Source organism: Etheostoma spectabile, chromosome 2, assembly GCF_008692095.1.
Source record: "Etheostoma spectabile isolate EspeVRDwgs_2016 chromosome 2, UIUC_Espe_1.0, whole genome shotgun sequence".
NCBI lineage: Eukaryota > Metazoa > Chordata > Actinopteri > Perciformes > Percidae > Etheostoma > Etheostoma spectabile.
In genome coordinates, this window is record NC_045734.1 from 24,377,844 (window position 1) to 24,392,683 (window position 14,840).

Genomic DNA, 14,840 nt, shown 5'->3' on the forward strand with positions numbered 1-14,840 from the left:
GTGTGTGTGTGTGTGTACAGATGGTATCCAGCTTCTTCTTAAAGCACTCAGAGTCTGGGTCTCAGCAGCGGCGCAGCAGCGCGGCTCGTCGTTACCAGGCCAACACGGTCAGCGCAAAGTTTCAGAGCAGCCTGCAGGAGCTGCTGGAGAAGATGGAAAGGTTTGAGTAAAACATTTTACCTTTAGGACGATGTGGAAACCTCTCACACATTTTTATAACATCAGTGGAAAATGGTAAATTTGTGTTCCATACTGCTGCCTATTTGCCCCTGAGTGGTGTTATAACTGCCTTCCTCCAGCTAATTTGAGTGTCCAAATTGTTAGTGTGAAAAGGTCTGCACTCTGTTGTGCCCTTATACATTCTCACATTAATATTAGTTAATGTATGTTTTGCTCTTGAAAAGGGAGACATGTACAGTAAGTGTTAAAAATGTACTGCGAGGTTCTGTAAGATGTAAAGAGTGTGTATAATTAGGGGACTAAGGAATGAGTGAAAGAAGGAGAGTTATTAGGATTATGGCCTTGTGCCTAAATAGACAACGAGTACTTACTGTAACAATGTGTTGTGCCTTCATGCACCAATAGACTAAAATGATTAGAGATCAGATCTGGCAATTTCATAAGCATCCAATGTCAAAGTTTGTAGGAGCCATTTATCTCGGAAAGATACATTTTATTTGCTTTATTTGAGCTGAGTCATGGTTCTTATAGATTAAAAAAATAGAGGCTTCTGGAGATCTTTCAGTCTGAACTGTAAAAAAACAAAAGCCACGCCATGCTCTATTTCTTCCTTAGTTGGTTTCGTCTTATTTGGAAAGTTGACTTCCTTGCGCTGGACTAATGTACGAAGTTTATCAAATCAATCATTCATTTTTCCATCCGTTCGTTCTCATCTATTTGTGACAGGTGTAACCCTTATTTTGTGCGATGCATCAAGCCAAACCATCATAAGGTATATTTGCAAGTTGGATAATGTGTACAGGTTTGCAGTGGGTTTGTTTTGCATTTTGATTGAGCCGTAACATACAGCTTATGTGTATTTTTATGTATTTGTAGGAGCCAGGAGTGTTTGACATGGAGCTGGTTAACACTCAACTACATTACTCTGGCATCATGGAGACCATCCATATCAGGAAGGAGGGTTATCCAATCAGACTGCACTTTCACAGCTTCCTAAAAAGGTTGGTTACTACCAATCTTCCCCTTATGTGTACTTGAGGAGAAATTTAAGCTCTAGTTGAACCATGTAAGCTCAAATATAATACAAACTATCTCAGCCTCCTGTTCACATTTCTTTTCTGAAAAGTTTATTCTCCTCTTACAACTCACAAACCTTCAGCTTGTCAATAATTATTTTTCTAGCAAGAGTACAATTCAGACACCAATTTCTTCATGCTGAAATAACCATCTGGCACTTGCTAGCTCCCGCAGTAGGAAATCCAATCCAATCCAATCCAATCCAATCCAACTCTATTTATTAAGCACATTTAAAACAATCAGGTTGACCAAATTGCTGAACATTAACATGACTTAGGACGGATTATAAACACAGGAGTAACAAAAAAAACACTCTCAAGCTGGTTTAAAAGCCAAAGAATAAAAGTGATTTTTAAGCGTTATTTTAAAATGTGAAGGCTGGGGGCCAGTCTGACATGAAGACTAAAGCAACCAAAACCAATTAATGTCACAGCACCTCTGACCACAGGTTGCCAAAGTACTCTGACTTACAGTATTACAGGAAAAACTGTTCCATTCACAGTCAATTAGTTTAACACTAAAACTACTAAAAACAAACGAATAACTAATTACTAAAACTCATAATACCCAGATTCCCAATTAGGCTCACACTAGGTCTCTCAGATTCACTGCCAATAAGTTTGACATTCACACAGTGTTTAGACACGTGTCGTAGCTTTGGATTTTGCCAATCCTTGTTTCAATTTTTCTCCAGAATTTATATCGGAGTGTCATTTTAGATGTGTGTGTGGGCATGTACAGGTATAAAGCTCTGCTCTGCCTGAAAGATCCTCCACCTGCAGACGGGGAAAACTGTGTCAACATGCTCCACAAGCTCGCTCTGGTCAAGAGCGGCTCGTATCAGCTGGGAGTCAGTAAGGTGAGCTCTCTAAGTAACATACACATGTAGAAAATAAGGTTGAATGACTCAAACTAAAGAAATAAATACTGTGATACTGATATGTGTGTGTGTGTGTGCGCGTGTGTGTGTGCGTGTGTGTTTGTGTGTGTGTGCGTGTGTGTCCATGTGTGTTAGATTTTCCTGAAAGAGGAGCTGTATCAGCTGTTGGAGGGGAAACGTGACCGTGTGCTGAACATCGCTGCCGAGACACTGCAGAGATACACCCGCGCATGTCTTGTCCGAAAGAACTTTGCCAAGTTAAGACAGAATGCGACCCTGTTGAAAGCTCGCTGCAAAGGCTACCTGGCCAGGTAATGTTCACCTGAGGTCAGCTTTAACTAAAGTGACAAACATCTCAGCTAGAGAAGGATTTGGTTAACCATATTAATTTATTTGATTAGCATTGCACAGTCACAAACTGGGAACTGGGAACAAAGAGCTCAGGGTGAAAACCAATTGTATCATCACCCTATTCCTGGGAGTTGACTCTTTGGAGCTTTAAAATCAGAAAAGGTTTTATTGCCACAATAAAAGTCAAAGTCAAAGGTATCTTTATTAATCTACCTAAGGAGAAATTGGTTTTGGACACTGAGTAACATTGCCGCAACAGTTACAACGGACACATAACAACAAGCAAAGGGTTAAAATAATAAAAGACTAATTTACAGTAAACATATGGGCTACTCAAAGAGCTGTGCAAATTGCAGATTACAAATGACCATTTTCCGTACTAAAGTAAGATAAAAGCCATCCTTCCTACATTCTGTTCACCCACACATGCCTTACAACCACTCTATCCTACTTCTATATGCATTCATTCATTCATTCATTCATTCATTCATTAATTTCTCCATTCTTATCCATACATACATTCAGTCCCAGATATACATTAATAATTCATAGACATACGTTCATTGCTGTTATATTTGCACAGAGGAACCCTGTACCTCTTTTCTGAGTTCAACAGCTCAAACTGTGAAAACAAAACGTGACAGTAATCAGACAGAAGGGCATTAGCCTGCCTGATTGCTGATTGTTGTTACAATAAGTTCACTTATTGTGGGGCGGGGGGGGGGTTAAGACTCATTTTCAGTTGGTGAGGAGAGAGGTTTAAACAGTTTTTGTCCCCGGGGTGAGAGGGAATGGCTACAAACTTTCCTGCCCGCCTCAACTTCCTGAAAGTATGCAAGTCCTGGAGAGACGGTAGATTGCAGCCAATCACCTTCTCAGCAGAGCGGTTGATACGCTGTACTGCCCTTGTCCTTCGCAGTGGCAACAGCGTACCAGATGGTGGTGGAGCAGGTTTCTTTAATAGTAACACACTGTCCTGCTTGAGTCTAAAGTTTCAGTCTTGACCTTGGCAATTTAGGGTTTAGCATTTGTTTTCAGAGAGCCTAACAGGTAAAAGCTTATCACAGACCACCTGCTTCTTTTGTCCTTCATGTGAGGAGACAGGGTCAGTAGAATCAGGACATGCTCCTCCATCAAAGGTGATACATTTCTCACTCACTGTTAATCTGCCAAAACCTGGAGATACGATGCAAATCTGCATTTTATTGGAATGTATAAAAATTACTTGTTTAATGAGGACGATAAAATGGCAATAAATGCAAGGTCAAACCTTTTGAATCTGTAATGATGCTTCAGAGATTGCTGGTCACACTTTGATGAATTTAGAATCATGCACTGAGACTATAACTAACTATAAGTGTGATTAATACACATCTTGCCTCACCAATTGTTCGGTCTGCTGCAATTGCAGTGATAGACGTTACAATAAAATGTTGGACTAAGTCCTTGAACGTCTTTTAGTTATTTTTTTTTTTTTTTTCTTTACTTTCTATCTGTATGACTAATCCATCTTCCATTGTCAATGCTTTTCCTGAACAGAAAAAGATTTGCTCTGAGGAGGAAGTACCTCATCAGGCTCCGCTCGGCTGTGCTTCTCATCGCCAACTGCCAGCGTTACATGAGGGTATGCTCACTGTGTCATTTGCAGTATTTGTGATGGAAAAATGAATTTAAAAAAATGAACAAGTGTGTGAAGTGTGGTACTGTTGTCTTTTTGTCAGACAGTGGTGCAGCCTGCAAGGAAGGCAGAGGAGGTGAGTGAGCGTGTGGAAAAAGTGAAAGAGTCTGAGAGGGAGGAGAGTCACAAAAACACACAGTACCTGCCAACTTTTCAAAAAACCTTGGAGTGAGATTTTGTCGGGGGTGACCAAAATTATGCTGCGCACACGGCCAAACAAGTCGGTGGCTCAGATATCGGAGAAATCATTTGATGTTGTACTCATGTTGTGCTCTGCATTCTGGTGTTTTTTGGGGGGAGGCCCAGAGCCGTTGATAGGGGCAGCCTACTGGAGATGGACAATATTGGTTACATTCTGTGAAGCAGACATAGTTGAAAGTCCACCCCCAGGAAATTTTGGATTAAGTAGATGTGATTTCCTGCATTCTGGTCGATTTTTTGGGTAGTCTGCTAAAGATGTGCAATACCTTAACTTATTCTGATTCATGATGGTTATTATTTTGATTAGAATTGTATTAAACTAATTCTTTGATGAAACCTAACCTATGTTGTGAATAATGTTATTCTTAAGAGCACTTAATGATTTACATGTATGTTCAGCCAAAAACACAAGATTAGGGACATTATTCTTCTTTAAAAGCTTCCCACCACATGGTCTATGTGAATAAATAAACAATGCTATGAGCTGATGTTTTGCGCATGCAGTATACCAAGAGGCTCACAAGGTGCTCTCCTGCTGCTTGTTATGACAGCTGAGTTTACATTCACCACACTAAATCATGTTCACACGTACAAACACAAACAAATCAAAACAAATACAAAAAAACAAAACAAATTTCTTTCAAGATTCAAACTTTATGAGAGTGAGTACTCTATTGGACGACATTTCATCGTTACATATTAGTCTTCTAACATGTAACAATGATTCTCATCAGACTTCTGATGAGAATCATTGTTCTCATCAGATTTTCATCAGACTTCTCAAGATAGTTTCTCCCTTTGTCTTTCTCGGTATCTCTTCTGCTGGCGCTAACTTTGGGGTGCAGCATACAGTATATGGGTGCAGCGCATAGGGCTCAATGGTGCTTATCTGTGTTATCTACCGTCGGGGAGTTTGAAAAGGAACAAACGAGTCTTGGATGTGTGGCGTGAGTGCGTGTGAAAACAGGCAAAACCATGTGTCACGCAGTGAAAGCAAAGATGAAGATGTTGCATCAGCATGTAATATAAAGTCTTTGTAAATGTGTGTATTTGAAATGTGTATAGGATCGCATCAACAGAGAAGTGGTAAATGTAACAACGCTGCCTATCCCTGCTGACCTGGCAGTTCTGCTACAGGCAGCCTCAGGTGTGCACACACACACACACACACACACACACACACATAGGTGGGTACAACAATATTTAATGTATTTCTATGGAGACACATGACCTGCTGTGTGTGTGTGTGTGTGTGTGTGTGTGTGCGTGTGTGTGTGTGTGCGTGTGCGTTTGTGTGTGTGTGCGTTTGTGTGTGTGCGCATGCGTGCGTGTGCGTTTGTGTGTGTGTGAAGGTGGTGAAGAGCTGCACTGTGACTGCTTGGCTGTGGTCCAGGCTCCAAAGGTTCAGATTGACCCCCAGCTGACTCTGCCCCTGGACATCAACAACTACCTCATGACACACTACATCCGGGCCATATTTAGGGTAAACACACAAAATGAGGACACAGACAAAAACTCTACACATTAAACTGTGTGAACACATGAATAAAACATAAATTGACCTTGGTGAACTTGATTGGACCCAGGACAATTGCAGTGTATCATCAAAAACAGTCACTGTGTATAATCTATTCTAAGCAGTGTGTGTGTGTGTGTGTGTCGTAGGAACCGTTGTTTGGGATGCTGACAGCCCCGCTGGAAAGTTCACTGATTCGAATGGATGAAGAGCTAATACAAGGAGCTCTGAACGTTTTCATTCTGGTACATGTTGCATTCACATGCTGCTGGGAGACTCCAGTATGCAGGACCTTCAAGTTGCTGCTAATCAGCGCTACGTCATTAAATCAAACCCAGGAAAATTCCCTGTAGCTTAAGCTTAGATTTTAACTTACTTTTACCACCTTGATTTGTTTTGTCAGTTAAAACCACTTAGAAACTAGTTAGCCATAATGTGAAATGTACAACGTGAAGCTTGTTTTTGTGTGCTTATTGTACATGCAAAACACATACAAAATCAAGGATTCAGACTATTCTAACTGTAAGATATATCCAAATATTTCAAACAGGTCTAAGCCTAATGTGAAAAGCTAACACCAATGATTTATAGAAAAGCTTTACAACCAAGTGTAATTTGACTTGTAAGGTTACAAAATGCCTTTGCTTTTGATAGATACTAAGATTCATGGGTGATCCAAACTTGAATGGGGCTCAGGAGAATCTATTTGGGAACTACATTATCCAGAGAGGACTTGCCAATCCCAGCCTGCGAGATGAGATCCTGGTTCAGGTAGCCAATCAAGTGAGGCCCAGTTCGTTTTCTTATCCGTTGGGATAGAAATTACAGTACAAGCCCAAATAAGACCGAATATTTATCTATTGTTGCACATTATCTCTTTACTTTCTCCTCTCTTCTGTTAGGTTTGGAGGAATCCTAACATTTTGAATTCAGAGCGTGGTTGGCTCCTCTTGTCCTCCTGTCTCTCTGCCTTCCTGCCCTCTCAAAGGCTGGCCAAGTACTTGTTGAAGTAAGAAACACAGTCAAACAGTTACATTCATTTACTTTATAGTACATGGAAATGGCTACGCAAAAATTATGCAGTATAATTAATAACTTCTTTTTGTGCATGCCTGTGATGATTTTAATACTTTTTTACTTCAGTTTGCATCGTGTTATGCTTACTGTTGTTATTGTTGTTATTGTTGTAGGTTTGTGTCTGACTACGGGCCAGAGGGCTACGACTGTGTGTGTCAGCACCGTCTGCTTCAAGCTCTGCAGCGGTTAAATGTCGGTACAGATTATATTCGGACATACCCACCCTGTCTACTAGAGTGGACCGCCAATCGCAAAAGAGCTCACACTGTCCTGCACATACACTGTTTTGATGGTAAGAACACACACACACTACACATGTAGCCAAGAGGGGAATTTAACCAATTTTATTTTCAGATCAAGTTGCAAACTTTTTAGTGCCTTTTCCTTGAATAAATTTGTGTTATGAATGGTCTAAATCATCATTACAGGCAACACTGCACAACACTTAAATATGCAGATAACATTAAAACCGCACATCCACAATATGTGGCAATATTAAAGTAATGTGTATTGTGAATTTGTGATAGCTATAGTGTGTGCACTATCCAGCACAGAGGAGTTATTTGTCTCTCATTTCCTTCTCTCATCCAACTAATCTGTCCTCTGGCTTTTTGGCAAGTCTACTGAGGATTAGACAACACCTGATAGTCGCTCTAGTTCCTTGGCTTTGTTGTTGCTGTTTATGGATGCTGATGTCTGTGTAAATCATCATAGGCAGACAGGAGAGAGTGCTACCAACTTTGTTTTCATAGATAGAGTGAAATGTATCTTAATGCATAATAAGATGAAAAAGAAAACACCCCACAACATTCCAAAATTATACCTTTCTACATCAGAGGCTATTTGTCTATCTAAAGTGTTGTCTTTGCTCCTGCAGGTGTGTCGCTCCTGTGTCCTCTGCACTCCTGGACAACAGGAGAAGAAATGGCCAAAGATATTTTACAACACAGGTATCATCTTAGTGTAAAACACAAGAACCTCGCACATGGATTGGATTAAGTTGAAAATAGGAAACTAAAGGAGAGGTTATAGTGGAACTGTTATCGTGTATGTGGACATAACCCAACACATTTTATTCAGTCGTGACTCATGAAGTTATAGATATAAAAGGAAACGGAAACAGTCATAATAAAGGAAATAATAACAAAACAGTTAGGGCTACAAGTGTCCACCATCAAATACTTAAAAATTCAGTATCTTCAATCAGTTAGGTCAATAACTATTTCTACTGCCATAAATCATCCAACTCTTCCATTTTTGAATGAAACATTTCCTCTCACTCTTAGCTGGTAAGTCATTTTTCCATAGTGTAAATTTCTTCTATAATTTCTAACCATTGTTATATAGTAGGGCATTCAGTCTTGCGCCAGTGTCCTGGCATTTCTGCTTTTGATCAATAGTATCTGGGTCTATTTCATCATATTTTTAGATATGAACATATTTGTGTGCATTATTGTATTTTTGTGTGTGTGTTTGTGTGTAGGGGTGTGGTGGAGGGCCGTCAAGGCTGGTCGGTGCTGCTGAAGGAGCCGGCCCAGTGGGTGGAGCTGGAGGGCTCAGACTATGTTCTTGACCTGATGTCAGACCTGGAGCTTCCTGCTGACTTCCCCAAACACAGCAGCTACTTCATCATCTCTGCACAGGAACCAACCAGAGTGCGGCCCAATGCCAGCATGTGAGACATTAACTCAATACATAAAATTGTGCTATAGTTAATTTTGAGGTATATAGTTAATTTTGAGGTAAGCAAGCAACTTTATTTTAGTATTTCCATTTTATACTACTTTATAATTCTACTACAATACCTTAGAGGGAAAACATTTACTTTGTACTCCACTGCATTTATCTGACAGCTGTAGTTACTTTTCAAATGAAGATTTTACATTAAGAAACATGATCATTTTGTAAAATACAAAACAGAAACACCTTATAATTATAAATATGCAGTGTCTACTTGGAGCCCCTAGTCACAGGTTTTAGATGTCTTAAGAGCTGGTAGCAGCATCTTAACTTTTCTAAAACTGTTTAAAGCCCAAAGAGATAAAATGATATTTCACCAAAAAAACTATTCCCAAAAAAATGAATACAAATTTATGTAGCATTACTTTTTTTCGTCTTTGCTACCCCATTAAGTTTCACTTAACTACCTAACTGTTTATAAAGTAGTTACAATTAGCTCCATCTCAACCAGCTACAAGTTAAATGTTAATTATGCATGAATGCATTAATATTAACAATCTAATAACATTATGTTTGATTATGTATCAGTCACATGTGCTTTTACTTTTGATACTTTAAGTGCATTTTGCAGAAACTATTTCTTCCACCACTGAGAGGCTCAAGGACAGATGAAGATGGTGTAATGTATGTTACGCCCCAGTCTAGGGGTGCCTAGGACGCAACATGAATCAGAATAAATGGCCCCATCTTCCCCGTCCCCCAAGCAGCCACAAAACTTAAGCTTTGGTCCCAATGTATTTATTGGACATAAAAAGAAATGTATGACATAACTGTTGATCAAACAGATGTATAACGTAACTAAATCTTCAGGGTGGCCTACTACAAAAACAATAAACAAAACAACCCTGTCTGGAAAGTAAGAAGTTAACCTAACAAACCATAAAATGGCCAAAAGAATAACAATGACTTACCTTCCTAACTAAGAAAAACAGGAGAAAACTAAATACATCTACCCATACAATTGGAAACTGAAATATACTCATCTAACAAGTAAACAAAAGTCAAGGTGTGGCAGGTTGAGAGGTCATGTTGCCTCTTTAAATAGCCGGATGTTCACAGCTGCAGCCAATCCCGGATCGGGCATAGCTGCCTCCACCAATCATCCTCCAGCAATGGCACAGCGCTATTTGCATATGGAGAAAATAAACAGGACACATGCGTACACACACACACACTGCAAGACAAACAAATACGGCAACAGTCGTAACATGTATTTTTGTCTTATTGTTTTACAGAAGCCTATTGGGTGGTGGGTTTGACATGAAGGATGATGGCATGTCTTCAGTCATACCTGGCTCTGTTGGACATGGTACACATTTAAGCATAAACACATGAACACTGACACACATTGGGTTGGTTTTGATTATAGTGGACGATGAAGTGCTCTCCTCTCCTCTCACAGACTTGGAGCCTCAGAGAGGGATGGATCGTTATCTCGACAGCCTGTTTGACCCTGTACTGTCTGAGGGAACTGGAGTAAGTTGCATAACTCACTCACCCTGACACTCTTGATCATCTGAGAGGGGGTTCCTCTGTAAACCGCTGGTTACTGTACAGGTCACGGAAAGCTCGGTACAGTTCTGTTGTTGTTTTTTCAGCATAGAGTGAACTTGCAATTTAATGAGGATTCCTGTTCATTGTTTTCATGCTGTATACATTTATGTTTTTATAAAATCCTTTTATTAGCATTAACAGAGGTGGGGAATAAATAAATAAATAGATACAATTATAAATTCAAAAAAAGAACAAAATGCATGTATAAACTAAAAAGAAGCAAAAATACTAATAATACAGTATTACAGTAAATTAAAACAAGCTTCTTGTCATTCCTATAATAAATAACAGTCACAATTACATGATAAAGTTTGTCTCATATATGCAGTAGTTAAACTGGCTTTTGTAGGGAGGAGGAGCCCTTATTTACGGTGAATGGTCATTATTCACCGTAAAATTACTTAATGTGTTTTTACACCAAATGGGTTCTTTTTCCAGTAGTAATGTGTAGGGTTGATTAGTTATTCAAACAAGGAGAAATACTTTACAAATCCCTTAGGCTAATGTTAACAGGCAGGTACGTATTTTACCCTTGGAAAATGTGTTAAATTGAACATGTGTAAAAATACTGGTTGGCAAATATGTATTTTTTTAGCCTTTAACATTCAATTTCCTGCATTTTGGTGAATTTTTATGCACCCATTTCTATGCCTGAAATATCTTTATTTAAAGGGAAACATTACAATCCAAATATAAAAATATAATGGAATATATTACCATGAGGCTCTCAGGCATTTTGTACTGCTTTGTATTTATTCTCCTGTAGATCAACTTTTTTATGTAATTATATCTGAGTCAGCACACATGTAGCTCAGGCGTTTCAGCAGAAATACACAGAGCAGAAACGCAACACATCTGCCACAGCATGTCGACAGCAGAGCGCGTCCATAAACCAGAAGCTGCACAGCTTTTTACACCGAGAGTTAAAACTAAGTGACGTCTGGTTTCATATTTGTCAGTCAACTTTTTAGAAAACATTTGGGGGTACACTCAAAATATTCAGGCCAAAATGTTTGTTGCTGAAGAAGATGGAGTTGAGCTTCGGCAGGGTGTGTTGTGGACCTGAGGAGGCGGAACCTCTGCATATACAGTACGTATAACATATGAACGGTTTCAGGTGCATTGGTTTCTACAGATCGGAGTTTGTTTTTTCAGGCTAATCCCCTGTAGCCTGGAAAATAAAATAAAAAATTGTTATTAGAGGTGTGACGGGATCTCATTAAACGTGACAAGATTTCTCATCAAGCAAAAAGTGGCTTGAGATATCAGTACACAAGTGCAGAGCAGCAGCCTTGAAATTAGCATAGAAAATCCCCCGCCCGTTCTCCAAAGTTGACTCTGAGTTTACTTTTGCAGAGCGTTAGTGGAAGAGAAAAGCTGCCTGTAAAACTTTCTTGGCCGCAGCATGTACTTCACTGTGGTGCTGTCTTGTGCAGACCACTCACTTTCTTTGTTAAAATGAGCCGGGAAAAAACTAACTTTACTTTTAATGATATTAAACAATAAGAAATGTTCTCCCATTGTCTTCCCTTCGGTCATAAATTGATACTAGAGTAGCCTACATCCTTCAATTGCTTCCTACTTCCTGCAATTAATAAAATGCAGAGGATGAGAAAATCTATTGAGCGTTTGATGGTGACTTATTTGAAGATAATCAATGTTAAACAATAGTAAAATAAGAAATCTCTCTGTCTACTGTACAAAGACAAATTCAAGTACAAAACATTTGGTCTCAATGGTCTCAACTGCAGCCAGAAAGCGCTTAGGTAGTTATGTTGTGACCTTGGTTCTATGAGGGAAGAGACTCTCTCTCCTCCATACATATGGAATAAGTAACAGTGGAACTGTTAGTTATGCAGGAAAGAAGCCAGTCATTTTACTTTGTGGCAAAACCTTGCAGTGCTCGGTTTTCATTTTTGTGACTTTAGATTGAAAAAAAGGACAATTATCTGTCTTATTTCTTTATTGAAGTTTTCTGTAAAATAGTGTTAAAATCTTGTCTCCTCTCAATCTTGTGAACCCAATCTCGTTTCTCATCTTGGGGAGCCGTGTGTCTAGTCACACCCCTACTTGTTATAGTATGCAGCTTTTATTCACATATATATATATTTTGGGCATATATAGGGTTGGACCAAGTCTGGTTTCATAGTTGCACAAGTAAACACAAGCAGTATAAACTATGTGACAGTTTCTCTTAACTACTGTAGGTTCCTCATTGTATATATGGCAGTTTGGGCAGCAATTAAATAGCTAAGTCAGGTCATTTCCGATGCTTACCTCCGCAACAAATGTTATATTTCACCCCTGTTTTGAAAACTCCACTAACGTCTGGTGATTGTTGATTGAGTTAAATAAATAAACATATTTAGTAGGGCAATGGTGCAATGAATGCTGGCCATGTTGGAGCTATCAGTCTTCAGCTGGGACGGCGACGTGGTGAATGTAAGCCGTGCTATCGGATGTGGCTGACAGGAATTAGCATGTATCAGATGTGTTCTACAGACCTCTCCCGCCCAGCAACCTATTACGTTACCCAGTTACCGTAGCTGTCACAGCGACTAGATCGCCACGGTGATTTCCCACCCAGGCAACGCAAGGATCTGCTTACGAGGAACTGTCACTCTGGCAAATGAAGGGCTTACTATTTAATGAGACATAGCCTACAAACACACACTTTTGTGGATTTTTGGGTATCTGGCTGATTTCTGATGGAACGGCTGAAAAAGTAAAAGGGAGATTCCTCTGATCTGATAGTCTAAAGTTGCCTTGATGGCACAGGTAGTTTTATATCTCTCTAGCAATCCTGTTGATATCCACACTCACAACATCAGCGAGTTTAAGGAATAATCCACCTAAACTCTATCTTTTGGTATCATATACTTAACCTGTTGGCTTGAAATGCAGCTCTGAAAGGCATGTAGTTTACTCCTTAGTCTCGCATTGCCAGACCTTCCTCCAAGGAGCTGCTGAGGATGGTCTGGCTAGTCCACACAGCATTCTAGGATTGGAGAAAAACGTGCTCTGGTTTATTGGCATTTCACCAATCAAAATTTGAGTCATGCAACAGAAAACTCAGATTGGACAGACAGTCTAGCTAGCATCCAGCGGAATACAACAAAATACAACAATCACAGAATGAAACATCGTCGACATAGACTATTTGCTCCTTATCAGAGAACAGCAGCTTCTGTCAGCTTGGATTTCCACCAGTTACAATGGAGTCCAATACTCAAACATAGTCAATTAAAAAAAAAAATACAATAGCATTTCAGTATTTCTAAATGCAATACTTTCATTATATGTTATCACCTCCTTATATCCCTGAACCTCCACTGAAGATACTATATTTTTAGTGGTTTGGTAGTGAAGTGACAGTTCTTTGAAGCATACTGAACATATAGATCTGCTGTGGAGGAGTAAATTCTGGTGCTGGAGTGGTATGGTTTTGACACTTTTTTATCAAGTCTCTGGGTTTCTATTAGACTCTATTATAACTGCAGTAAATCCAAGCTGAATACAGCTGCTCTCCCCTCTGAAGAAGTAAACCATACTGTCAGAGGGAGGACTCGTTGAAATACTTAGAAACAATGCCAGAGATCCAGTACTGATACCAAAACAATAGAATCAGAATCTTGATCTAATTCAGGAACTATCGAATCAAAGACAATGCAAACAAGATTACAAATTTAACCGGACATTTGCCCGCTTTTGATACTGTGTTACGGAGACTGTAGCCCAACTGATGTTGACAGTGATATTGATTTATATCAGACAGTTTAGTTTAAAGCTTGTGCTAACAATATATTGTCCAGTATTTTAAACCTGTGCAAGATGTGCAATATACTAAGTAGGATTTGTTACAGTTAGGAAGTATGTAACTGCATCACAGTTTCACTAATATACTGATATATCTGTGTGATACCAGCCCTGAGTATTTGATACTCAAAAGATAGGTTTTTGGTTGAATATTTCTTTAACTGCCCTTTTGTTTTTGTTTCATTCATCTTGTAATCTGAGGTAAAGTTCTAATGTACATGTCTGTGTGTCTGTCCTCACAGGAAGTAGAATCAGCTGCAGGACTATCCAGCAGGATGAAGGGGGCTGGGGGAGTTGGAGGGGGTTGGCAACAGCAAGGGCAGTCAACCGGCCCCCCACCTCCACCTGGGGGTCAGTCAGAAACACAGGCTCGGTCCGAGATCACTCCCTAGTTCACTCATTCATTATTACATGTTTTTTAACACTCAGTAGTTAACTCTTAAGTTGATGTAGTAAATCACGTCATCTCTGACAGTTGTAGCGTTGCACATCTATGAAATCCAACACATTGTATTGTGAGACTGTCAGTAGAATGTAGTGTGCATGCTGTGGACTACTTTCTCTGGTCCATTGTATGACTTGTTGAGATCTTTCTACGTACATTCTGGCATTCAAATCAAATTTGGACAGAGACTCACACTCAAACGCTGACAAATCCCAATATCTCCATAAATCGTTATTAAGTGTAATAAAACACACACACTTAAATCTGAAATGTAATGTTGTGTGTGTGTGTGTGTGTGTGTGTGTGTGTGTGTGTGTGTGTGTGT

General features: G+C 39.5%; 1 protein-coding gene across 2 annotated transcripts in view; it reads left to right on the forward strand.

Annotated features, from left to right (window-relative positions):
- Positions 1–14,840, forward strand: part of myo15ab (myosin XVAb) — a 52,750-nt gene that overhangs the window by 19,683 nt on the left and 18,227 nt on the right. For both annotated transcript variants that reach the window (XM_032525133.1, XM_032525142.1), the window contains exons 27-44: positions 21–160; positions 907–952; positions 1,057–1,181; positions 1,999–2,116; positions 2,273–2,448; positions 4,028–4,112; positions 4,210–4,242; positions 5,433–5,514; positions 5,720–5,850; positions 6,033–6,128; positions 6,538–6,666; positions 6,786–6,892; positions 7,074–7,252; positions 7,838–7,910; positions 8,444–8,635; positions 9,936–10,009; positions 10,103–10,176; positions 14,313–14,421. In XM_032525133.1, coding sequence (XP_032381024.1) covers positions 21–160; positions 907–952; positions 1,057–1,181; positions 1,999–2,116; positions 2,273–2,448; positions 4,028–4,112; positions 4,210–4,242; positions 5,433–5,514; positions 5,720–5,850; positions 6,033–6,128; positions 6,538–6,666; positions 6,786–6,892; positions 7,074–7,252; positions 7,838–7,910; positions 8,444–8,635; positions 9,936–10,009; positions 10,103–10,176; positions 14,313–14,421 — 1,969 coding nt within the window. The remainder of the gene's footprint in view (positions 1–20; positions 161–906; positions 953–1,056; positions 1,182–1,998; positions 2,117–2,272; positions 2,449–4,027; positions 4,113–4,209; positions 4,243–5,432; positions 5,515–5,719; positions 5,851–6,032; positions 6,129–6,537; positions 6,667–6,785; positions 6,893–7,073; positions 7,253–7,837; positions 7,911–8,443; positions 8,636–9,935; positions 10,010–10,102; positions 10,177–14,312; positions 14,422–14,840) is intronic.